This window comes from Castor canadensis, chromosome 4 (assembly GCF_047511655.1).
Source record: "Castor canadensis chromosome 4, mCasCan1.hap1v2, whole genome shotgun sequence".
In the NCBI taxonomy this organism is placed as follows: Eukaryota; Metazoa; Chordata; class Mammalia; order Rodentia; family Castoridae; genus Castor; species Castor canadensis.
This window is the reverse complement of record NC_133389.1, coordinates 152697323-152721957: the sequence shown is the minus strand read 5'-3', so window position 1 is coordinate 152721957 and position 24635 is coordinate 152697323. Positions and strand designations below refer to the sequence as shown.

The following is a 24635-nucleotide window of genomic DNA, read 5'->3' as shown; positions in this document are numbered from 1 at the left end:
TTTCTCTAGTTCCTGGTCCCCTTTTCCTATTGGCCTCAGTTGCTTTAAGGTATCTGCTTTAGTTTCTCTGCATTAAGGGCAACAAATGCTAGCTAGTTTTTTAGGTGTCTTACCTATCCTCACCCCTCCCTTGTGTGCTCTCGCTTTTATCATGTGCTCATAGTCCAATCCCCTTGTTGTGTTTGCCCTTGATCTAATGTCCACATATGAGGGAGAACATACGATTTTTGGTCTTTTGGGCCAGGCTAACCTCACTCAGAATGATGTTCTCCAATTCCATCCATTTACCAGCAAATGATAACATTTCATTCTTCTTCATGGCTGCATAAAATTCCATTGTGTATAGATACCACATTTTCTTAATCCATTCGTCAGTGCTGGGGCATCTTGGCTGTTTCCATAACTTGGCTATTGTGAATAGTGCCGCAATAAACATGGATGTGCAGGTGCCTCTGGAGTAACAGTCTTTTGGGTATATCCCCAAGAGTGGTATTGCTGGATCAAATGGTAGATCGATGTCCAGCTTTTTAAGTAGCCTCCAAATTTTTTTCCAGAGTGGTTGTACTAGTCTACATTCCCACCAACAGTGTAAGAGGGTTCCTTTTTCCCCCCGCATCCTCGCCAACACCTGTTGGTGGTGGTGTTGCTGAGGATGGCTATTCTAACAGGGGTGAGGTGGAATCTTAGTGTGGTTTTAATTTGCATTTCCTTTATTGCTAGAGATGGTGAGCATTTTTTCATGTGTTTTCTGGCCATTTGAATTTCTTCTTTTGAGAAAGTTCTGTTTAGTTCACATGCCCATTTCTTTATTGGTTCATTAGTTTTGGGAGAATTTAGTTTTTTAAGTTCCCTGTATATTCTGGTTGTCAGTCCTTTGTCTGATGTATAATTGGCAAATATTTTCTCCCACTCTGTGGGGGTTCTCTTCAGTTTAGAGACCATTTCTTTTGATGAACAGAAGCTTTTTAGTTTTATGAGGTCCCATTTAGCTATGCTATCTCTTAGTTGCTGTGCTGCTGGGGTTTCATTGAGAAAGTTCTTACCTATACCTAACTAACTCCAGAGTATTTCCTACTCTTTCTTGTATCAACTTAAGAGTTTGGGGTCTGATATTAAGATCCTTGATCCATTTTGAGTTAATCTTGGTATAGGGTGATATACATGGATCTAGTTTCAGTTTTTTGCAGACTGCTAACCAGTTTTCCCAGCAGTTTTTGTTGAAGAGGCTGCTATTTCTCCATCGTATATTTTTAGCTCCTTTGTCAAAGATAAGTTGCTCATAGTTGTGTGGCTTCATATCTGGATCCTCTATTCTGTTCCACTGGTCTTCATGTCTGTTTTTGTGCCAGTACCATGGTGTTTTTATTGTTATTGCTTTGTAATATAGTTTGAAGTCAGGTATCGTGATACCTCCTGCATTGTTCTTTTGACTGAGTATTGCCTTGGCTATTCGTGGCCTCTTGTGTTTCCATATAAATTTAACAGTAGATTTTTCAATCTCTTTAATGAATGTCATTGGAATTTTGATGGGAATTGCATTAAACATGTAGATTACTTTGGGGAGTATCGACATTTTTACTATGTTTATTCTACCAATCCATGAGCATGGGAGATCTTTCCACTTTCTATAGTCTTCCTCAATCTCTTTCTTCAGAAGTGTATAGTTTTCCTTGTAGAGGTCTTTCACATCTTTTGTTAGGTTTACACCTAGGTATTTGATTTTGTTTGAGGCTATTGTAAATGGAGTTGTTTTCATACATTCTTTTTCCGTTTGCTCACTGTTAGTGTATAGAAATGCTAATGATTTTTCTATGTTGATTTTATATCCTGCTACCTTGCTATAGCTATTGATGATGTCTAGAAGCTTCTGAGTAGAGTTTTTTGGGTCTTTAAGGTATAGGATCATGTCGTCTGCAAATAGGGATATTTTGACAGTTTCTTTACCTATTTGTATTCCTGTTATTCCTTCTTCTTGCCTAATTGCTCTGGCTAGGAATTCCAGTACTATGTTGAATAGGAGTGGAGATAGTGGGCATCCTTTTCTGGTTCCTGATTTTAGAGGGAATGGTTTTAATTTTTCTCTGTTAAGTATAATGCTGGCTGTAGGTTTGTCATATATAGCTTTTATAATGTTGAGGAACTTTCCTTCAATTCCTAGTTTTCTTAGAGCTTTTATCATGAAATGGTGTTGGATCTTATCAAAGGCTTTTTCTGCATCTATTGAGATGATCAAGTGGTTTTTGTCTTTGCTTCTGTTAATGTGGTTTATTACCTTTATTGATTTTCATATGTTGAACCACCCCTGCATTCCTGGGATGAAGCCTACTTGGTCATGGTGAATGATCTTTTTGATGTGTCCTTGAATTTGGTTTAATTTTTGTCTATTTGTTTTAGTTTCTCCATGGATTCCTTTGGGCAACTCAGACCAGAAGATAACCAGTCAGTAGTCAGCAGAATGCAAAAGAAATACTGGAAAACCAAGCAGGTTTTCATCAAAGCCACAGGAAAAAAAGAAGATGAGCACGTGGTAGCGTCTGATGCTGAGCTCGATGCAAAACTGGAGGTGAGCTTGCAGATTCTGTGCTGCATGCAACTGCTTCTTACTTTGCACTCCAAGGGGGACAAGGACAAGTTTTCACACCAAAGGACATAAGGAGGAAAAGCAAATTTGATGATAAAATATTTAGTTAGATTCCACTGTCAATCAGCTTTTGGATAAGAGATTATAATTCTTACAAGTAGAAAATTTGCAGAATTTGTAATCTAATTAGATAAATCATGAATCAGGTAACTTCTCTGGTACACATACTGTAGTATGTGTAAAAAAGGTAAACATTAATGTAGGAATTAAAATCCCAGTTGGGACCATATATAGATATATGAATGAATATATCCATATATATAGTAGTACTGTGACGTGAAGTCTTACACATCACTAAAATAAATTAATTGAAATCAAATAGTGTGAGGATAAGAGTTTTGTTTACATTGTTTTTTATTTACTTATTTTTGCAGTGCTGGGAATCAAACCCAGGGCCTTGTACATACTAGGCATATGCTCAACCACTGAGCTCATTCCCTAACTCTTGGGTTTTTGTTTTGTTTTGTTTTGAGACTGGGTCTTCCTGTGTAGCTCAGGCTGGCCTTGAACTCAAGATTCTCCTCGCCCAGCTTCCTGAATGCTGGAATTATAGGCACAAACATCAACACCAGCTCGTTTTTGTTATTAAGGGATAAATAACATTATTAGAGTATTTCATAATACTTTTAGATCTATTTTTCTTTTCTTTTTTCTTTTTTTTTTTTGTGGTACTGGGGCTTAAACTCAGAGCATCACACTTGCTAGGCAAGTACTCTACCACTTGATCCACTCTACCAGCCCTTTTTTGTGTTGGGTATTTTTGAGATAGGGTTTCACCAACCCCTGCTGGCTTCAAACTATGATCCTCCTGATCTCTGCCTCCCAAGTAGCTAGGATTACAGGTGTAAGCCACCAGCACCCAGCTTCTAGTTTTCATTTTAAATAAAAGGAATAATTGCCCTGAAACTACTATAAATGTATAAATGTTTTATACTGCTAATTAGAAGAAAGTGTCATGTAAATTAATGAAAAAGTCAGATTTTTAAATTTAAATTTACTAATTCCATGCAATATTTTAATTTAAGATAACTCTTACAAAGATTTTCCAAGCAGCAGTTCTGTTATGTTTAGAATCTAATCATTCCATTAGGATTCTTTAAAATATAGGTCTAATTCAATAAATAGTTCTTATCTACTAAGTATTTTCATTCTGCAAAAAAGTAAACTTAATGTCATTGCCATAACAAATATGAAAACAGGTAACAAGAAGGCTTTACCACTCATATTGACAAGTATTTCTCTGTGATTCAGTAATCAATGTGGGAAAGTGAAGGGACTTTATTATTAGTTGTATGTTTGAAAAGTAAAAAGAACTTGTCACTATTTCCACATAGATTCCCACAGAAGTAAATGTTTTATATTGTTAAGCAATCTGCTGGTGACATATTTTATCTTTATTGTAAATTTGTCCATTAGATAACTCTTTGGAATCGACCAAGAATGCTTTCTCACATTTGGACTATTTTTTTAAAGAGTAAGAAATCTTTCTATTGTAAAAATGAAAAGTAATAGTAAATAACTCCTTAAGGGACAAAAATCAACCATAATCACTTCATTCTAGAAGAACTATCTTTTTTTGTTCTTTTCTAACATTTTTCCATGTGCATTTAAAACAGATTTTCAAATTGTCAGAACTGGATACCAAATCCAGTTCAAACACATCAAAACTTGCATGGAGAATTGACTCATTTCTTTATGGTTAAAGCCTTCAAACCTTTTATTCTAGCTTTTTGCATTACAGTATCTTAGTCACCATCCTGTGCAACAGTATACCATAGCTTGTAATACATTATATTTTTAAAATAGATTTATTGAACTGTTCTGCTTAGGCCAATATTAGAAAAAGCCACCAGATTCAGCTGGGTATGGTGGCTCACACTTCTAATCCTAGCTACTATAGTGGAGGAGATGGGGAGAATCACAGTTTGGTTCAAAGCAAACCTGGGCTAAAAGTTAGTGACATACCATCTCAACCAATAGGCTGGGCATGGTGATGAGTACCAGTCATTCTAGTTATGAGTGAGAGTAAAATAGGAGGATTGTGGTACAAGCTAGTCTGGCAAAGATGTGAAACCTTATTTGGAAAATGACTAAGGCAAAAAGGGCTGTGGGCATGGCTTAAGTGGTAGAGTGCCCAAGCACAAGGCCCTGAGTTCAAACCCTAGTACTGCAAAAAAACCCCAAAAATATTAGATTCATAGTTAGCACTTTCTTGTCTTGGGTTATGTATTCTCTTTTTATCTGTGGTTGGCAGCATTTGGTTTATATTGGATATACCTTTTTGTTGTTTAAATATTTTGGCGCTGAAGAGAAAACAAATTGCACACATCATCCCATGTATTTATCACCACTTTCTCCACCCTAGAGGGAAAATTTAAGTGTGCTTTCTACATAAGAAGTGTGCTTTCTACAAAGCTGAAGTATGTCACAGCTGAGAGAAATGGACATAACACATATAAAATAAACATAATATATACATAGAAGAAAATGACCTGCTTGTTAAGTGCTTGTGAATTATATTTGTTTGCCATTCTTTATCCTGTCCTAATAAAATTTATATTTCAAGGTTTTTCACTCCATTCAAGAGACATGTACTGAACTTCTGAAGATAGTCGAGAAGTATCAGCTAAGACTCAATGGTATGACATCACTGATATCTAAGCACTCTCATTTAAACTAAATATTAGTTTGCATTTTGAAAATGAGCCATTTAATGAAAAAGTAGTAGTTTATTGAGCTATTCTGTGAGCAGTTTTATGGCAAAAGAGGAATATTTATAGGGACCTGCTCTCAAAGTTTTCAAGTCTATCATTTCCTTCTGCAGTTCATCAAGTTGTTTGACATAGATGCATTTTGCTGATGTCCAGTTTTCTTGTTGTGAGTTTAAGTGAATTTGCTTCTGTCACTTAAAAACTCTGTCTTGCCCCCTGCATTCAGTTGACACTGCACCCCTGTGCTCTTACAGAAAATTCAACATGATTGTCTGTATTAGAGTCTCCATCCCTCCTGCCTTATCTTATACTCACTCTAGGCTGGTTGTCATCCCTACCCCTCCAGCAAATTTATTTTGCCATGGTCATGAAAAGCCAAATTCCGTGGACAATTCTCAGTCCGTATTTGGCTTATTCACACTATTTAACACAGTTTTTTTCCCCCATCTTGATACACTTTTTTCACCTTGCTCCCACATACCACACCTTGCTGATTTTCCTCTTAATCTTCATTCTTTCTCATTATCCTACCTTTGCTGGATTCTTTTCTCTCAATCTTTGAGTCTTTACTTCTGCTTAAATACATTGGTCTACTGGATGTGCCTACCCTTACAATTCTGGTTACTTCTCTGATTGCACTTCCTAAAAGCCTCTCTTACTGATTTATTTCACAGCAAGCATATCCGCATAGTGGATTCCCTGATTTCCAGTAGGCATTTGATCAACGATCAACTTTTTAATGAGGTCTTCTTTTGAGCCCCATATCTAAAATGCAATAAACAACCCACTTATAACCTCCCTGTCCACTTAAGAGTATCCAACATTCTCTTTTATCTATTGTTTTCCTCTCATTTCTCCTCAAGGACAGAAACTTGTCTATTTTGTTTTCTTTGTCCCCAAACCTTAGAAAATGTCTCACATGTAGACAGTACTCAGTAAATGTTTGCTCAGTTAATGAATTACTTTCTCATAAAGCTGTATAAATTAACCTTACCACTTTATAATTAAAGCTCACATATTGTCCCATTAAAGAAAGAAATCCAAATAGCATAATTACTCAAGTATTTTTGGAGAAACTGGCATATGCAGGGTTAGGTATTTTTCCAAAGAAAACAGAGAAACAACTTTTTGTAACAAAATAAAAGATGATACAACTAGTACGAAATTGAGTTCAGTGTAGTGATACAGATATAACTGATTTCCTACTAGTGAAAAATAACTGGAATAGAGTAAGTGATAAAGGCAACTCCATAGATGGGAAGTGAGGTAAAATTTGAAGGCTACAGAAATTGAATGTACAGAGAAAATAAGAGATTTGGGGTCAGGGAGTGAGCTTAAAGAGTGAGAACAGCCAGCATGGGCAGAAGAATATGTAACTGAGACTAATGGGAGATAAAGGAGCAAAGAAAGCTTGGAGTCAGATTACTAAAGGTCATAAATATTTTATCAACCAGTAAAAGGCCATCCATACCACTAGATCAAGGAATGGAAATGTTAAGAAATACTGACAAATTTGTGTGCTTGAGTTTTGCCCTGAAATGACTAGCTCTTTTAGCACTCTGGTGGAACATTTCAGAATAAAGAGAGACTATATAGATAGAAAAGGTCACCATGTACTTTCTCTTTAAGATTATATACAAATGTGTCTTGAAATGAAGTCTTGAAGATGTGTATTAATGCATCCTCTGTTGGTAATAACATCAGACAAATACAGTAGATTAAGACAGTGCTATAAATCTCGGTTGGGGGCTACTGGGGATTGAACCTATGGCCTCATGCATGCTAAGCATTCGCTCCACCCCTAGCCTCCAGTGTTCCACATCCTTATGGGAATCACTTGATTGGGGGAAGAGCACATCAGGGTGGGGTGTCTGTAGATGGTAGCAGGCTGGTTCCAACACAGAAGCAGCACAGATCCAGCCTCATCCCTGGACCTGCATTGATAAAGGTAAGATTCAGTGATGATTTATGTATACTTGATCCTTGTTAATGAAGTATTCCAGATTCTCAGAGAGCTTTCTGAATCATTACACAGAAATGAGTGTTTTATCTAGCAGTTTTCATTGAGGCATATTTTATGATGTCCTGATTCAAAGGAAATGCACCTCTCTCAATCAGAATATTAAGTTAACATGACTTCCTAGAACCCATCCACTCTGGTTCAGGGTAGATGTTCATATTATGGCACATGGTTTTATTAAAGATGTATATGTTAACTCAGTTAGAACACTTTCTGGCCTTTTCCCCTTATCTGTTCCTAAAACTCTGGGGCAAAGGACCAATATTTTGTTTTGTGGTTTACTTCTAATTGGATACTTTTGTAAAATATAATAAAAATGAATTTTTAGAAAAATGAAATTAAAAACACATGCAAAATATAAACTTAATCTGTGTGTGTGTGTGCTGGGGATTGAACTCGCCTTGCACGTGCTAATTGTGCTCTATGCTGGGCTACACTCCTCGCTTCCCACTTCTTTATTTTTAGATTTGACAGTTGTGAAATACTCTGTCAAAGTAGTAAAATCTCTCCACCATTTTCCCTGGCTTCTTCACTGCTCACAGGCTGGTGACAGACAGCTCTGGACTGATACTTGTCCATGGCCTACACTGAGTAGCAGTTTACTAGATGACAACTTCTAGGGTTTCTAAAAGCAGCAGAATTGTGGACATCTGTGAGTCTGGAATACAAAGCATAAGAAATAAAAGCTAGATGAGAATCAAGAACAACCTAACAAGTGTAAGCAGAAAACAGATGCTTTGAAATGTTGCTTGCTTGCTTTATTTATTTACTTATTCATTTATTGTCACTAAAGATAAGTTTTCCCAAAGCAAAATCCATATGGATGACTTGTAGAAAAGCACATCCCCAGACCTATAAAATTAGAATTTCTAGAAATGGAGCCCAGGAATTTGCATTTTTACAGTAAGTCTCTCTTCTTCTTCTTCCCCCAAGTAATTCTTAGTACAGAGAGTTATTGCTGTGAGAATGTGAGTTGTGTGTGTTTTTTAAAAAATGATGAAATGAAACAATTAACTATACTGTAATTTTCTCCCTAGTTATATCAGAGGAAGAGAATGAACTAGGGCTCTTTTTAAAGTTTCAAGCAGAACGGGATGCAACTCAAGCTGGCAAAATGATGGATGCCGCTGGCAAGGCACTCTGTTCTTCAGCCAAGCAAAGGTTCACCAGAATTTCTCATCATCCTTAAATCTGTAGTCAATATAACAATTTTAGCACATGTACTTAAAGTTGCGTATTTGGAAAGGAAAGGTCACTGGTCATTCCAATAGAGTTAAAGAGAAACAGATGGTAATGCAGAATCATTTTGATGCCTCACACAATTATTCACTTTATATTCGTAAGAATCTTTTAAAAATTGATGTCCTTGGTTGCTTAATCCCTAAGAAATGGCCTCTAGGTTTATATTTCTATTTCTTAAATGGTTTACTAACATCAGAGTCACAGAATGGCTAACATTTAAAATGTGTATACTTCCACTGTTTTCCTTTTTTCTTTTTGTGGAGCTGAGGAGCACGCATGCTAGGCAAGTGCTCTAGCACTGTGCCATAGCCCAACCCTCCTTCAGTTTTTTGATACTATACTATCTATGAACACATTGGGACATTATCTTTTTTTAAAGGAAGAAATGTTCTTCTTCTTAATTACATACTTTCTACTTATTTCACAATTTTTAGCAAAAAAGAATATCCTGTGAGACCTGCCAGCAAAAAAATAAATAAAAACAAGAATATCCTTTAATTACCATATATAGTCCAAACCTTTGTATTTCAAAAGAAAACTGAAAACAGACCTTCTCAGGCCTATAGTGATGATGTCTGGTTTAAGTGCTTTTGTTCCTAAACATCATATTAGTGCAGAAGTCCAAACTGAAGGAAGAGAGAGAGAGAAACAGAGAGAGAGAGAGAGTGAGCAGGGCCCTCCAGTGCCACGAAGTCACAGCAGACTGAGAGGAGTTGGGTTTCACTCATGTGTCTTTAACACTTGTTTTCTGGTGCCATCTTTCCCTTCTTAGCTCTCCACACTCACTAGTTCTTTTAGTACTTTTTTCTGCTCCTCTAACCTCAGGTTTTCCCTAAACTTGTCGAATGAAAGGTTCTTTAAAAATTATATTATGCTTTAGAAATGCAGGCGCTGGTTACCCTCAGAACGCTTTGCTAGATGACAGATTTCTCTGTCAGGTTATTTATACATGGTTTAACATAAAAAGTGCTGAAAAATTATATATTTCCTAAAATAAGAAAGGAAAAAGACAAATTTTTTTGCCATTGCTGGAGATTTAATTCAGGGCCTCACTTGCAAGGCAAGCGTGCTGCATCTAAGCCATGCTCCAGTGCTTTTGCTTTTAGCATGGCTTTTCAGATTGCATCTGCCGCTTTTGTTCATACTGGCCTCGACTGCAGTCCTATCTCTGCCTCCAAGTAGCTGGGGTTACAGGAGTGAACCACCATACCCAGTCTGTTTCTGAGATAGGATCTCTGACTTTTGCCCAGGCTGGTCTCAAATCACGACCCTCCTGTCTCTAGGATGTAGAAACATCTTTATTAAGAATTCAAAATAGGCTATGTGATCCTCATTTGCTTCTAAATCTCCTTACTCATCTCAGAAACTTCCTATTTGGAGACTTATCTTTGTAACAAATATGCTTTAGAATTGGTTTAAGCTTTTGTTTATGGACATACAACCCTCTGATTTTTACCTCTCTGCCATCAGATTGGCCTTGTGTACTCCTCTGTCTCGTCTTAAGCAAGAAGTAGCAACATTTAGTCAAAGGGCCGTGTCTGATACCTTGATGACGATTAATCGGATGGAGCAGGCCCGCACGGAGTACAGAGGAGCTCTGCTTTGGATGAAAGATGTCTCCCAAGAACTGGATCCAGATACCTTAAAACAAATGGAAAAGTTCAGAAAAGTAAGAAGATGTACCCTTTTACTATTCTCAATACATACAATATGGAACTGATATAGAATAATTTAGTGATGATTATAAAATATTACAATTTTTCTTTTTTTTTGATACAGAGTCTTACTATGTAGCCAGGCTAGCCTCAAACTCATAATTCTCCTGCCTCAGCCTCCCAAGTGCTGGGATTATAGGTGCATAGCTCTAGACTCTTCAAAAAAGCATGTTTTATTATTGATGGGGCTAAATATGACTGAAAGAGAATTAATTTGATGAAATTATATACGTATGGGAATATCATAAGGAAATCCCTTTTTACACTAGTTAAAAAATTTTTAAATAAAAAATAAATATAAAATAATTTGTTTTATTGCAAATTCTTGGCTACTTGGAGACTTTAACTGAAGTCTAAAAGGTGGCCACACTTCCATTATTATTATCTGAGAGGAATCCCCACATTATCAATCTTTTTTTATTAATTTTTATCCCCCTCATAACAGATCTAACCACATTTTAAATGTTGTTTACCTGAACTTTTGTAATTTTCAGGAAAAAAATAGTTCATTACTGAGGGAAATAATATAAGTAAAAAATATGTAAATTTTTAGTTCTAACAAAAAATGAAAGTTATCAGATTTTTCATTTTGCCACAATATAGTTTGACCACAAACCTGGTAAACAGCTATCTATGTGTACACATATGTTTTTACCAAATAAACTCCTTAACATAAATTATATCCCCTAGGGTTGGGGGTGTAGCTCAGTGGTAGAGCGCTTGCTTAGCATGTGCAAGGCCCTGGATTTGATCCTCAGAACCACAAAAAAATATTATATCCCCTAAATTTATCATACATGCATATTAAAATTCATTTCATAATTGAGAACCCATAATAAAAGTCGTAGTATTTAATACTGGAGTCTGCACCCTGTGCCAGCTGATATGAGCGGTTTGCCTCATTGATTACCTACAGTCCTTGAGATGGAATACATGGCTGCACAACACTGCGAGGGCACTCAGTGTCATTGAATTGTACATTTCACAATGGTTAATTGGAGGTTATTTGACTTTCACCTCAAATTTTAAAACATAGAGCAGGGCGCCGGTGGCTCATGCCTGTAACCCTAGCTACTCAGGAGGCAGAGATCACAAGGATCACGGTTCGAAGCCAGCCCAGGCAAATAGTTCACGAGACCCTTCACAAAAAAGGGGTGGTGGAGTGGCTCAAGGTGTAGGCCCTGAATTCAAACCCCAGTACCTCAAAAAAAAAAAATAGAGTACAATCCAACTTTCTATTTGGTCCCCTCTCATCCCTGGTGCCTTAGAGACCTCATCTTGTACTTGCTTCCTATGCTCCAGGAAGGATATGCTCTACCCTGATCCTTCCTCCTCTGCAAACATGACAAGTTCTTCTCCCCTCCCACTCCCAGGACCTATGTCTTTGCTTTCTCTGGTCCTGGAATACTGTCCCAAGGGTCTTAATGGGGCCTGCTCATCATCTTCCTGTCCCAATTCAAACATCATGGATAAGATCCCAAGGGCTTCCCTGATCATTTTATTAAAAGTACTCACCCTTTTCTGTTCACTTATTTGCTATCTTTGCAACCTGAGATTATCATTTGCTTTCATTTACTTGTCTTTTTCCTATGCCTTCCCACCTGATGATGGTGGGGAAGAGCATTATTTTGTTGCCAGTGCCTAGAGTAGTGCCTTGCACATAAGAGATACCTTATAAATATTTGTTGAATGAATAATAAACATATTTAAAAGTTGGTATACATAATGATATATGGCTCTTCCTAAGAAATAGGGCTGTATTTAAATTTATAAATATCTCCCCACTCAGAAATATTAATGCTTCTCGATGTCTTAACTGGATCCCCTTCTGCTTATTCTGCTCTTCATTAAGCACCGCACCTGGACTTTTCCCTAACTGTATAATTTCTATCCATCATGTCATACTTTCTCAACCTAAATATAGCTATGGAAAAGGATCTCTTACAATTACCAAAAGTAGCCCAAATCTTCATCATTACTCATGGTCTATTAATGATACAAGGAAAGGGAATTGGTATTCTTGATTACAGTTTCATGTCTGGCCGGGTGTCAGTGGCTCACGGCTATAATTCTAGCTACTTGGGCAGCTAAGATTGGGAGGATCGAGGTTCAAGTCCAGCCAGGGCAAATACTTCTCAAGGCCCCATCCCCAAAACAGCCAGAGCAAAATGGACTGAAGGTGTGGCTCAAGCGGTAAAGCACCTGCTGTGCAAACATGAAACCCTGAGTTCAAATCCCAGTTCCATCTCTCAAAACATTCATTTATCTGAAAATGTTTATTGCAAACATTTCATGTTATATTTATACCTATATTATTGTTAATAATATTAATGTTTTTGTGATTGCAGGTACAGATCCAAGTGAGAAATAGCAAAGGTTCTTTTGACAAGTTAAAAATGGATGTTTGTCAGAAAGTGGATTTACTTGGAGCTAGTCGCTGCAATATGTTATCTCATTCACTCACTACCTACCAGGTACCAACCTCCATGGTCAGCATGTCCTTGCGGTAAAGATGAGTGGTGAGATTCCTTTTTGAAAGTTGTCTAAAAAGTGCAAAAAAACTTATATAATTGATCACATTCCTTTACTCTGAGATAATTTATGTATCAAAGTTATGACAGACTATCATAAAAAAGGCCTTAGCTGGGCACTGGTGGCTCACGCCTATAATCCTGGCTATTTGGGAGACAGAGATCAGAAGGATCACAGTTTGAAGCCAGCCTATGCAAATAGTTCACAAGATCCTATCTCAGAAAAACCTTTCACAAAAAAGGGCTGGTGGAGTGACTCAAAGTGTAGGGCCTGAGTTCAAACACAGTACTGAAAAAAAAAGCCTCAGATTATCTACTCCTGTAGCTTCAGGTACCAAGAGTACTCCTTGATGCTCTGGGAGGGAGGGAAATTTAGGGACCCATGATATTGAAAGGAGAAATGTTGAGAAGGCAAAATTCAAGGCTCATCAGCCTAGGTTTTTATTGGAGCTGACTGATTTTGAATTTCTGCATGCAGTTTCATTTGAAGCAAAGATACTGAAAGCGCAAAAGTTTGAAAGCTTTCCTATCATTTTATGGATGACAATTCGAGTAAATGTCGATGGCTTTAAAAACCTAAGTTTCCTAATTCTAGGTCATGTGTTCTTTCCATTCTGTCAGTCACCATTCGACTTACCTCAACCTCAGAAGTCTCCCTGGTGCTTAGATTACCCCACATCACACATAATTAATCTATAATGAGTAAGCTAGATATAACAAATAGCAAAATAGAATACTGTATTTGCATAAGAAAAAGGAAATGGCTATTCACCGCTGAGTCTATTTTTTTTCCTTCAGCAGCGCTGGGGTTTGAACTCGTGGCTTTGCACTCAAGGCAGGGTCTCTACTACTTGAGCCACTCCTTCAGCCCTTCACTACTGTTTGTAAGGAATCCACCTAATTCAGTTTAGTACTGGGGATTCAGGAATGAAGAAGGGATTCTGTGCTGCACAGGGCTTGAGGCACAATAGTTGTTAGTTCCACCACCCTCTGCTTCCACCACTCACCCCCTTCTCTTGAACAGGCACCTTGAGACGACAAGGAAGACTGCCGATAGCTTAAGTTAGCTTGAGAACACATTTTGGGGCAAGTCTTTCTTGAACCCTTGATGAAAGGCCAAATTTAGTGGTAAATATTTTCTCCAATAAAAAGATGCTTATATATGCTCACCAGCATAAAGGTTACACGTATGTCCCTCCTTCTATGGAGATTAGTATGTTCGTGCTTTTAACAGTTTTTTGGGCTTCTTGGGTGCTCTGATCCATCAGTATTGTTTATTTTAGCTGTAGTCACTCTCTGGGTACAGTATACAGATAAGCACACACACATGCAGACACAGATGCTAATTTTTATGCAAAATTATGATTTACAGTTCTTTCTGGTTCTCCAAACTCAGACATTGAATTTAGTTTCTGCTGCTTTTACTTAGCAACTCACCTAGGAACTCATCGAGGAAATGCAGTGCCAGCAAACTGCAGAGAGGAAGCAGAACTGTAGGGTCGCCTTTTCTTTTTCTACAGAGAACACTGCTCGGATTCTGGGAGAAAACAGCTCGAATGATGTCCCAAATCCATGAGGCCTACGTTGGCTTTCACCCCTATGATTTTGTAGCTCTCAAGGTACATTGTCCCCATGTTTTCTTCTTTAAATGTATTTCACTTCACTTGAGTGATAACATTGAAACTTATTTTTTGCTAATCTTGATTTCAAATTTACAAAGGATTGTAAACACTTTGTAAAAATATTGTAAAAACATTTCCTGCACTTCTTCAGCCAAGGATAAGCAAATGCTGCCAGCAACACTGAAGTACATGGAAAAAAAAAACTACTTGCAGGCTTATTAGTAGGATGGAGTGGACTAGGGGCAAGGGAGAAAGTGAAAACAAAAAAATGCAAAGAGATTAAAAAAAAGACTATGGGAAGGAAACATTTAAAAGGAACAAGTGGTCTGGCAAATTTTTAAATGGCTAGAATTACCTATCTGACAATTTAGAAATTTAACACAAATATCCTTTTTACATTTACATTTTATATTTACATTGATGTCACAGATGTGATTTGTGATACCCAAATTATGGTCATTACAAAATATGTGTGATTACAGCTGAAGAGACTAACATGCTAGAGCATCTCTTTCTGTGACATGCACATGTGAAAGGGGCTATGACTATTGCTATGACTGCAATGCTTTTGACATTTGCATATCTTCCAGTCACACTCTTTGCATCCAGCAGAGTCACACTGTGATAGTCATTCCTTCAGTTCTGATAGGTTAGGTCACAGTACCTTTCAATTTACCATCCTGCCTCATTTTCAGTAAAGCTCAAAAGTGGTGGTGAGCTTCCTCAAGCTACATGTGGTACTGTGATGGGTTCATATCTTGCAACTGTACATTACTGGGCTTTGGGATGGATTTCAAAGTCATGTTTTGACATAACAGCTTTCATAATTCAGCTCAAAAGATGCCCTTGAATTAGATTGGGTTTTTAAATTTTTAATTTAAATTTATTTCTAATTTCTATAATAAGTGCTTCAATAAATAGCATCTTATATACTTAAGCAAATTTTATGACCAATTTATACTCAGAATTGGAGCTGAAAATCTTTAGCTATGGTTAGAATGTTGCAATACAGGCTCTTTGAACCCAAAGTAATTAAACAACCTGTCTCTAGCCCATATCACAGTATGTGAAGTTCCCACAGGCAGCCGAGATTAAGAAGTACACGTATGGAGCTCGGCTCAGTTTATATTAGCACATATTTCCCACACAGGAATAGTTAGAACTATTTGTTTTACATTGTTCTTTAGAATTTGTGTTCTCATTTTGCTCATAAAGAGAGAGAGAGAAACATTCATTCTCTGTACTTAACATTGAATTTCTTATCCTTAGCAACTAGAAGACACTCCAGGCAAACTTACTGAAGACCACAAAGAAGCACAAATAGAAGGCACTTTTCTTACGGAAAATCTCAATAAGTAAGCAGGCAAAAGCTATAGACTGTGTTTTGGGAGCCCTGGATATCATCCTATGGTAAATGTAGAAAGAATTGTCTTCTCCTCTGCCTCACTGAATACCTATTTCAATGTCATTTTTTCCATACAACTCTAGACATTCATTTTCTAGTTTTATATATCTATATCTTTGTGTGTGTGTGTGTTTGTGTGTGTGTATATTTTCAAATTTTTAACATAGCAGGCAAAGGAGATGACAGGAGTACAAAATTGGGGTAATTACTCCAGATTCTGTCATTTGGGAGATTGAGCCTTCTGGGAAAAGCCATGAGTACCTCTAGTGCTGCCCCTTTGGGACCAGCAGCTGTTAAAACATCTGTCATCATGCAACACAGGAGGGACTAGGACTGCAGACCTGACACTGGGCTCTTGCTATATACATGGCGTTGCCTGTTTCCTTCTATTACCTCTTTCCTTATTTCCTTTTCAGAGCTGCTGCTTAATTCTCACTTTGACCAGAGTGTCAAAATAACAACAATCTCATAAATGAGGCCAAACAGTGAGGAACCATATTGTTGAGTGGAAGGTGATCCTAACTAGAAGGCATTTCCCCATTTTCTCTATGGGAAATCCAAATCAAATTTGTGGCTAGCTTGAATATATAAATATTTTGGGATCAACATTTATCAAGTGTCTAGTTATAAATTTATTTTATTCTATATTGATATTTCAAATCATGCTAAATGAAATATTTTTAACTTAATTTTTGTCCATTCTCACATTTCATGGAATCTTTATTCCATCATGAGAGTTACTAAGTTATCTAACAGATTCCTAAGCACTTCACCTTCTCCTCTATCCAGTTTTTTTTTTTTCTTTTTTTTTTGCAGTTCTGGGCCTACACCTTGAGACACTCCACTAACCCTTTTTTGGGATGGGTTTTTTTCGAGATAGGGTCTCACAAACTATTTGCCTGGGCTGGAATCAAACTGCAATCCTCCTGATCTCTGCCTCCTGCGTAGCTAGGATTACAGGTGTGAGCCATTGGTACCTGGCTAATCCAGTTATTTTAAAAAGCACATACGTATAAATGACAATGGAAATTTCATTCTAAATCATATGCATCTATTTGCTCTATAGGCTTATTTTGTAGTGTTTGTTTAAAGTGAATAATGTATTGCTTTTAAAGTGCCTTTAAAAACTTACTAAAAACCACCTCTGATACTAGCAATTATGAGGTTAAGGCCCAGGAATGATGACTAAATCTGTGTTCAGTTTCTCTGCCTCACTTTTGATTATTCCTTGGACACTACAAATCAGCATATTAGATGGATGCTACAAATAAATCCAGAATTAGTATTGACAGAGGACGGAGGATGTTTTAGGGGAAAGTGTCTTCTCTTACAAACATCACTCTTACTCAGAATAGAATGCCCTATTTTGTCTGGAGTACTCTTCACTCCCTTGCTTAAGTTTCTGAGTGTTCAGTGCTAGAAAATGAAACTTCATATCTTATGGCCTTGGTGACAGAGGTTCTCTAAGATGAGGTACAGGTTAAGTATCACTTATCTAAAATGCTTGTACAAAAATGTTTCAGATTTCCACTTTTTAAATTTTGGCATATTTACATGAACATAATGAGCTATCTTGAGAACAGGATCCAAGTCTAAATGTGAAATTCATTTATGTTTCATATACATCCTTTACACATAGCCTGAGGTAATTTTCTACAATATTTTTAATAATTTTGTATGTGAAATGAAGTTTTACCATGTAGAACCTTTCTACTTGTAGTATCACATCAGGGCTCAAAAAGTTTTAGATTGTGGAGTGTTTGAGGTTTTAGGTTTTTTAATTAGGGAAGCTCAACCTTGTATTTTGCTGCTATCAAGCTGTATGTACTCAGTAAATGTTTAGTGAAAGAATAGGGGTAAAATGTTTTCAGTCTGTAGATCTACAGGGAATAGGCTGAGCCATAGATTTTTGAGAGATCTACCAGACAAGTATCTGACATATCTCCTGGGTTTAGAATTTCTTTAACTACATTAAACTGGGGAATATGAACCTGAAATGTATTTTAAAAAAATCATGCATTTTCTGCCTTTTACTTCAGGGTCGCTTTGTCAGAAGAGGACACAAGCTTTGGGAGAGAATCAGGTAAGATGGTAGGTTCATTTTTTTTGAAATGGTCACATTTTAAATGGTCAGAACCGTTTATTGGGGGGGACAAAGTAGAAAGATGGAGGGGTGAATCTAATTAAGATATATTGTAAGCACTTAGGTAAATGTAACAATGTAACCCCCATACAATACAATATGCTAATAATAAAAAACAACCATTTATCACTTCCATTTAAAAGAGATTGTGCTAAGATACATTTAAATTAAAATGTCACTTTATTGGCTCTTTCTGTACATTTTTGAGTTATGCTTAGAAAAGTAACTAATTAGAGGGTCTAGTGAGTTTTCTCTAGGGGATCCAGCCTTCACAAGGATAGGTGCTTTTAAATGCAGAGATCATTTACCAGGGTGCATGGTTACGTTTGAGTTTTTCATTCTTAAATTCAAATTATTTTTAAATAAATATATATTCTATATGCAGCCAACACATTTGATCAGTGTGGTAAAAAGAATGGAGGCTTTGGAAACAGAAAAGTCTGAATTTTTTAAAACAAATTATTTATGCTTCTCTGTGATCTCATCTGAAATATGTGTCTTTTATTCCTGCCTTACCAGAATCACTAGTGGTAATGATAATATTTATAAACTACATAGCACATGGTAGATCACCAATGAGTATAAGAGAGATATTTTCAATTATATACATAGAGATTATACTGATAAAGTAATTTAAGAAGCATAATAATCGTGAACTTGTTGTATACATAGCATAGCTTCAAAAGGTTGACTATAGTGTATGAGTATCTATAGTCCACAAATAGAGAACATTTTTTAAATGTCTCAAAGGAAGCCAAGTGGACAGGGTGGCTCATGCCTGTAATCCTAGCACTCAAGAAGCAGAGATCAGGAGGATCACAGGTAGAAGCCAGCCTGGGCAAATAGTTTTCGAGAACTTATCTCAAAAACACCCAACACACTTGGAGTGACTCAAGTGGTAGAGCACCTGCCTAGCAAGTGTGAGTCTGAGTTCAAATCCCAGTACCACCACCAACAAAAAAAGTCACCAAGAAACAATGTTGGACATTATTATAGTTCCAACATCCATTCACAGCATTATCTTTCAATCCTGCTGTGAGTAGTCCTGTCCCCTTTTAAATTCAAGATGTTCATTTGTTACTTCTCCCTTTTTTCCTTGATTAATCTTTTTTTGAAGTGACAATGCATTTAATTAACGTTTTATTTCATTCATAATATCTGTTTCTTTCAATTATAGCATTTCTGTTTAGATTTTTAAAAATTTTGTTAGTATATAATAGTTGTACAGGGGGATGCGTCATATTTACATATGTGCTTACAATATCTTAGATTTACCCCATCCATCGTTCTCCCTCTTCTACTCTCATCCTCTTCTTAAAACAATTTCAAAAGGTTACATTATTCTATTTTCATATAGTTTTCTTGATTAATATTGCTAAAGTTTTATTTCATTATTCTTTTAACAAATCAATGTATGGTTTTGTTAATCTTTTTTGAATTTTGTTTTATTAATTTCAGTTTTTAATTGCTTTTTTTCCCCCTCTGCTTTTTTTTCTTTAAGTCTGTTATTTCCCTCAAACATTTACTTTTCCTATATCCTACAAGTTTTGTTTTGTTTTGTTTTTTGGCAGAACTGGGGTTTGAACTCAGGGCTTCATGCTTGCTAGGCAGGCACTCTACCACTTGAACCACTCCCCCCCACCCCGCCTTTAAAAAAAAGTAGAGATTTAATGCTGGACATGGAGCACACCACTATCCCCCCAGCTACACAGGATGCTAAGGCAGGAGGATCAGTTGAGCCCTGAATTCAAGACCAACTGGGCAACACAGTGAGACCATGTCTCAAAAACCAAAACATAAAAGTTCGCTAGATGGGGCTGGGAATCTAAAAAATACCCAACACAAAAAAGGGCTGGTGGAGGGTTCAAGTGGTAGAGTGCCTGCCTAGCAAGTGTGAGACCCTGAGTTCATACCTCAGTACCACCAAAAAAGGAAAATTACTGATAAAACCCTCTATACTTGCACTCCATATCTTCTCATATTTACTTTTAATTTTGTTTTTTTGGGGTGTTATTTTTTTGGCAGTACTGGGTTTTGAGCTTTATGCTTGCTAGGCTTGCTCTACCACTTGAGCTATGCCTCTACTCTTCTCCCAACTTGAATTTTTGATGTGCTATCATCTTTCTGCATTGCCTTTATTCTAACATATTAATGTAGTTACTATTATTTTACATTGTTTTCTTCTTCAGTTTACATATTTACAATATCAGAGCATTCTGAATTAATGTAGTTACTCTTACTACTTTTATACCTTCTTATATTTCTTTCAGCTTTTTGTTTTTGGTACTGGGATTGAACCTGAGGCCTTTTGCATGCTAGGCAAGTACTCTATCACTTGAGCCTCATCTCTAGTCTCTTTCCTTCAGATTGAAGAACCTCCTTCAGCATTTCTTGTAAGACAAATCCGGAGGAGATAAGTTTTTTCTGTTCTTGTTTGCGTGGATATATCTTTATTTTTCCTTCATTTTTAATGGATAGTTTTTCTGGGTGTAGTACCCTTTGCTGCCAGTTTTTTCCTTCAGTATTGTGAGAATCTCATGTCACTCTCCTTGCCTGTGAGATTTCTGAGGAAAAGTCTGCTGTCATGAAAATAAGGACACCCGTGTGTTGCTTGTTACTCTTGCTCCCTTTAGAGTCTTCTCTTTAGCTTTAATCTTGTACATCTTGAGAGCTTGTTTGGAGGTTCTAGCAGGGGAGCGCAGCTACTCGTATACCCTTGACCAAAGAACGGTCCTCCTCTATCGGGGATGGTCGTCCTCTTCGACCGAGCGCGCAGTTTCGGGAGGGACGCACATGGAGCGGTGAGGGAAGAAGGGGACACCCGCCTAGCCAGCCAGATCAGCCGAATCAACCCTGGCGATCAATGGGGTGACAGATGTCGCAGCCAGATCGCCCTCACATCCAATCTTGTACATCTTGATTTTGATATGTCTTAGAGTATTCTTTGAGTTGAATCTGACTGGTAACCTTTGACTTTCCTGATCCTGGTTAGTTGTATCTTTCTCTAGGTTGCAAAGTTTTCAGTTATCTCTTTGAATAATCTTTCTACCCATTTGACATTCTTAAGCCCCTTTTGAGCCCCAAGAACTCAAATACTTGCATTTAATACTATCCTACATTTCCCATTGGTTTTTTTCAGTTGTCTTCATTCTTTTTCAATAGCTTGTCTTCAAGTTTTTTTTTTTTTCCAGTTCTGGGGCTTGAACTCAGGGCCTACACCTTGAGCCACTCCGCCAGCCCTATTTTTGTGTAGGGTTTTTCGAGATAAAGTCTCATGGAACTATTTCCCTGGGCAGTCTTCAAACCGTGGTCCTCCTGATCTCTGCCTCCTGAGTAGCTAGGATTACAGGCATGAGCCACTTAGCAAGATAATTCTTTCTTCTCATCATATGCAACACTCTCTTTACATTGAAGGGTTAGGTTTTTATTTCAGTCTTCATAATTTGACTTTGGTCTTGTTCCTCAAATTTTAAGCACTCTGCTTTTGCTGAACTTTTGAACACATGCCCTATTTCAGCACTAGATGGCACTCTACATCAGGCTTCCTGTTGGTGTGTTGCTGCCTTAGTACTAAAGGGTACCCCAAGCCCACATTTGTCCCAGATTTGCAGTTGATTTATGGTTCAGAATGAACTGGTAGAGTGTCTTGTAGGATTGTCAGACCCTCTACCTGTTGCTGGGATAAACCCAGACACCTCATCCATCATCACTGGCCTAGGGTTAGGTACCACAGGATTCTTTCTGGCTCTGGGTATCACCATGAAGGGACCAGCCCCAACCTCTTACCCAATGAATTTGTGTCCACCTCCATTTTCTTCTCCCAAGCAGTTTACTCTGTTTTGTCCTACCTGAATTTGGGGGAGAAATGTGGTGGGCAGTCCTGTAATTACCAATGTAATTACCAATGCTGCAGTGCTAGGTCATACATGGAGCCCACAGCCTGCCAAGACCAGCACAACAGGAGGTACCACCAAAGCCCACACTTCTATAGGCAGCCTGCTCTGTGGCAAACTCATGGCTCAAGATCACTGCAACTAGCCCCAAGTGATGCTGCACAGAATCTTAAGTCCAATCAACAGGTGCTAAGGGTCTCTGCCTGGCACCAGGGAAGGTCCAGAGGCACTGACCTGGGGAAAAGGGACCATTAGGATCTGTCTCATATTGGGTTTTACCCGCCCCACAACTGAGTTCCAAGACACAGTCATGTGTGCTCACTCTCCTGTCCTATATCCCAGTGACTAGTGTCTTGCTTCTTGCTCAAAGTTAGAGGGTCAGTAGCGGCTGTCTCTTGGCCACCTAAATGGAACTAAGCTAGGTTACATCTGAGTCTCACAGCAGCAGGGACCTGTGCAATCTTGTGATTGTGCACAAGCACATGTGTGGCTGCCAATGATACAGGCCAAAACATGAAACATGAGTCTGTCCCACCAGAGTCAAGTCTTCACTTGATGCTGACACAGGTCTGGAGACTGTCTGTGGGCACTGGCCTAGAAATAGGCTTCTTTTTATTCTAGCTGGTGCTGGGTCTCACCACAGTGGGCCCCACACTGAGTTCTGAGGTGAAGACTTCCCTGCTCCCACTTACTGGAATCTTGCTCCATGCTCTGATGCCTGAGTTTGGGAAAGGGCTGGTGGGGGCAGTCTCTTGGCCCTTTGGCAAGGCAGATGCAGAAGGTCACTTGGGTACTTGGCCTTGGGGCAGGGACATGGGCCCATCAGTCACTGGGTTTCAGTTAGCAGGCCTGGCATTGGATTTTAAGTCTAAACCCTGGACTTAATTTGCTGTCCCTCTTACAAGTTGGAGGCATCTCTCTCCACACTATAGTGTTTGGTGTTGGAGGAGGGGTGATGTGGGAAACTCCTTTTTGCCTTCTTCAATGTGTCTTTTCTTATTATTATAATAAAACACCAGGCACTGTGATTTTATCACCTGTCTTCCTTAGCTCTTATGAAGGTGGATTAGTGCATGAACAGCTGTTCAAATTGGTGTCTCTGTGGGAAGATGATCCAGATGATAGATTCAATCACCAGTGTCTTACTCAGCCACCATCTTGCTCCCAATCCCCTTCCTTTACTTCTTTAATCGTGGATTCAGTTACCTGAATACATTTGTAAGAGTGATTTTGAAGGCTTTGTTACATTTGACATTTGCTCACTCTCTTGCAGTTTACTTGCCTTCTTGCTGGTTGTATGTCCATACTTTACTATTTCAGTGCATGCTTAGCAAGCTTTTGTTGGAAACTGGTACATTTTAGATCATGTATTTTAACAGCTTTGGGTACTGGTCCTCCCTTTTGGGGCTATTATTTGCTTATTTGTCTAGTAATACCATGAGCTACTCCATCCACCCTTTTTTTATGATGGGTGTTTTCGAAATAGGGTCTTCCAAACCATGTGTCCAGGCTGGCTTTAAACTGCAATCCTCCTGATCTCTGCCTCCTGAGTCACTAGGATTTCAGGTGTAAGCTACCAGTGCCCAGCCATGCTGAATTTTAATGGAGTCTGTTCTTATCTTCCCCACTCCTTACCACACCTTATGAAGTTCAGATCTGGGAACTGAGTTTGGTAACACACAGTTACTCTGTGGTGACAACAGTTTTTGCAGTTTTCTTTTGAGTTTCTTTCCCTGACCACACCCAACAGTTAAGCTCCAATTATTTCCAGTTGATTGCTTTATTGATTTCAATAATGCTGGAGCATAAATTGTTCCACAGACTAAATCAATCAAATCTGAACTCTTTTGCAGGAATAGTCCTCAAGGTCAGTGCTTAAAATTTCTTGTGCATCCAGCTGGCTTTTTCTCAGGTTCTTTGAGGCAAACTAACTGGCCTACAGTTTAGCTTACAGGTATAATCACTACCAGTCTTATAGGTGCCTTTCACCACAGCCTCCACTGTCTTTGAGAACATTCAGACTTGAATTCACTACTCTTTGAGAACAGAGTTGGTTCCTGTGGGAAGAGGCAAGCTGTTATCAATAGTCTGCTTCTCTCCCCTGAGGAAAACCAACAAGTCAGAGAGTGAGCTAGGAGTGGGGACAATGACATGCTTCTCTCTTGAGTGACATCCTAGCTCTAGGAGCGAGTGCTAGATGAAGAGGGGTGACAACAGCCTTCTATCTTTTTGGTTTCTCTCTTCCTTCATAAAACTGCCACTTCACATGCAGGGCCAAAGGGTCCTTAGTATCTTTAGCATGCTATGCCCAACTCAGAGTCTCCATTCAATGAATGGGATCTGGGTAGGAGAATGGAGCCTCCATTCTTGACTGCAGTCACCAATTTAGTGACCAACTGTGAAATGCTGGCATCTTACTCTCCTCCAAACCCCAAGGAAAGGTAGACCTTAATTGAGAATTGGGAGAGAGCGAGCTCTGTGCCCAGGCTGGCTCAGATGTGGAATTTTCATCTGTCCAAGTTGGGGGCAGGGAGGAAGTGGTTCTCAGTAGAAATATCACAGATTCTCCCTGTTTCTCCTGATTTCTAGTAGACTGTTTTGAGTAAATGATTTTTTGATAACCTAGATGACCTTAGAATTTCTAGAGACGTTAAATGCTTTAAAAAAAAAAACTTTCACTTAGCTACTCTAGGGTACAGACTTGCACAACCC

The 24635-nt window shown here is 38.1% G+C and overlaps 1 protein-coding gene across 6 annotated transcripts in view; it reads left to right on the top strand.

The window, feature by feature from the left end:
* The window catches only part of Ica1l (islet cell autoantigen 1 like), a 47298-nt gene that overhangs the window by 14022 nt on the left and 8641 nt on the right, over positions 1-24635 (top strand). For 5 of the 6 annotated variants that reach the window (XM_074071442.1, XM_074071445.1, XM_074071441.1 and 2 more), the window contains exons 2-9: positions 2395-2563; positions 5208-5280; positions 8410-8533; positions 10085-10283; positions 12678-12803; positions 14381-14479; positions 15752-15837; positions 17927-17970. In XM_074071442.1, coding sequence (XP_073927543.1) covers positions 2395-2563; positions 5208-5280; positions 8410-8533; positions 10085-10283; positions 12678-12803; positions 14381-14479; positions 15752-15837; positions 17927-17970 — 920 coding nt within the window. Of the gene's footprint in view, positions 1-2394; positions 2564-5207; positions 5281-8409; positions 8534-10084; positions 10284-12677; positions 12849-14380; positions 14480-15751; positions 15838-17926; positions 17971-24635 lie in introns of those variants that run through there. The other variant, XR_012447338.1, reaches the window with a different exon arrangement.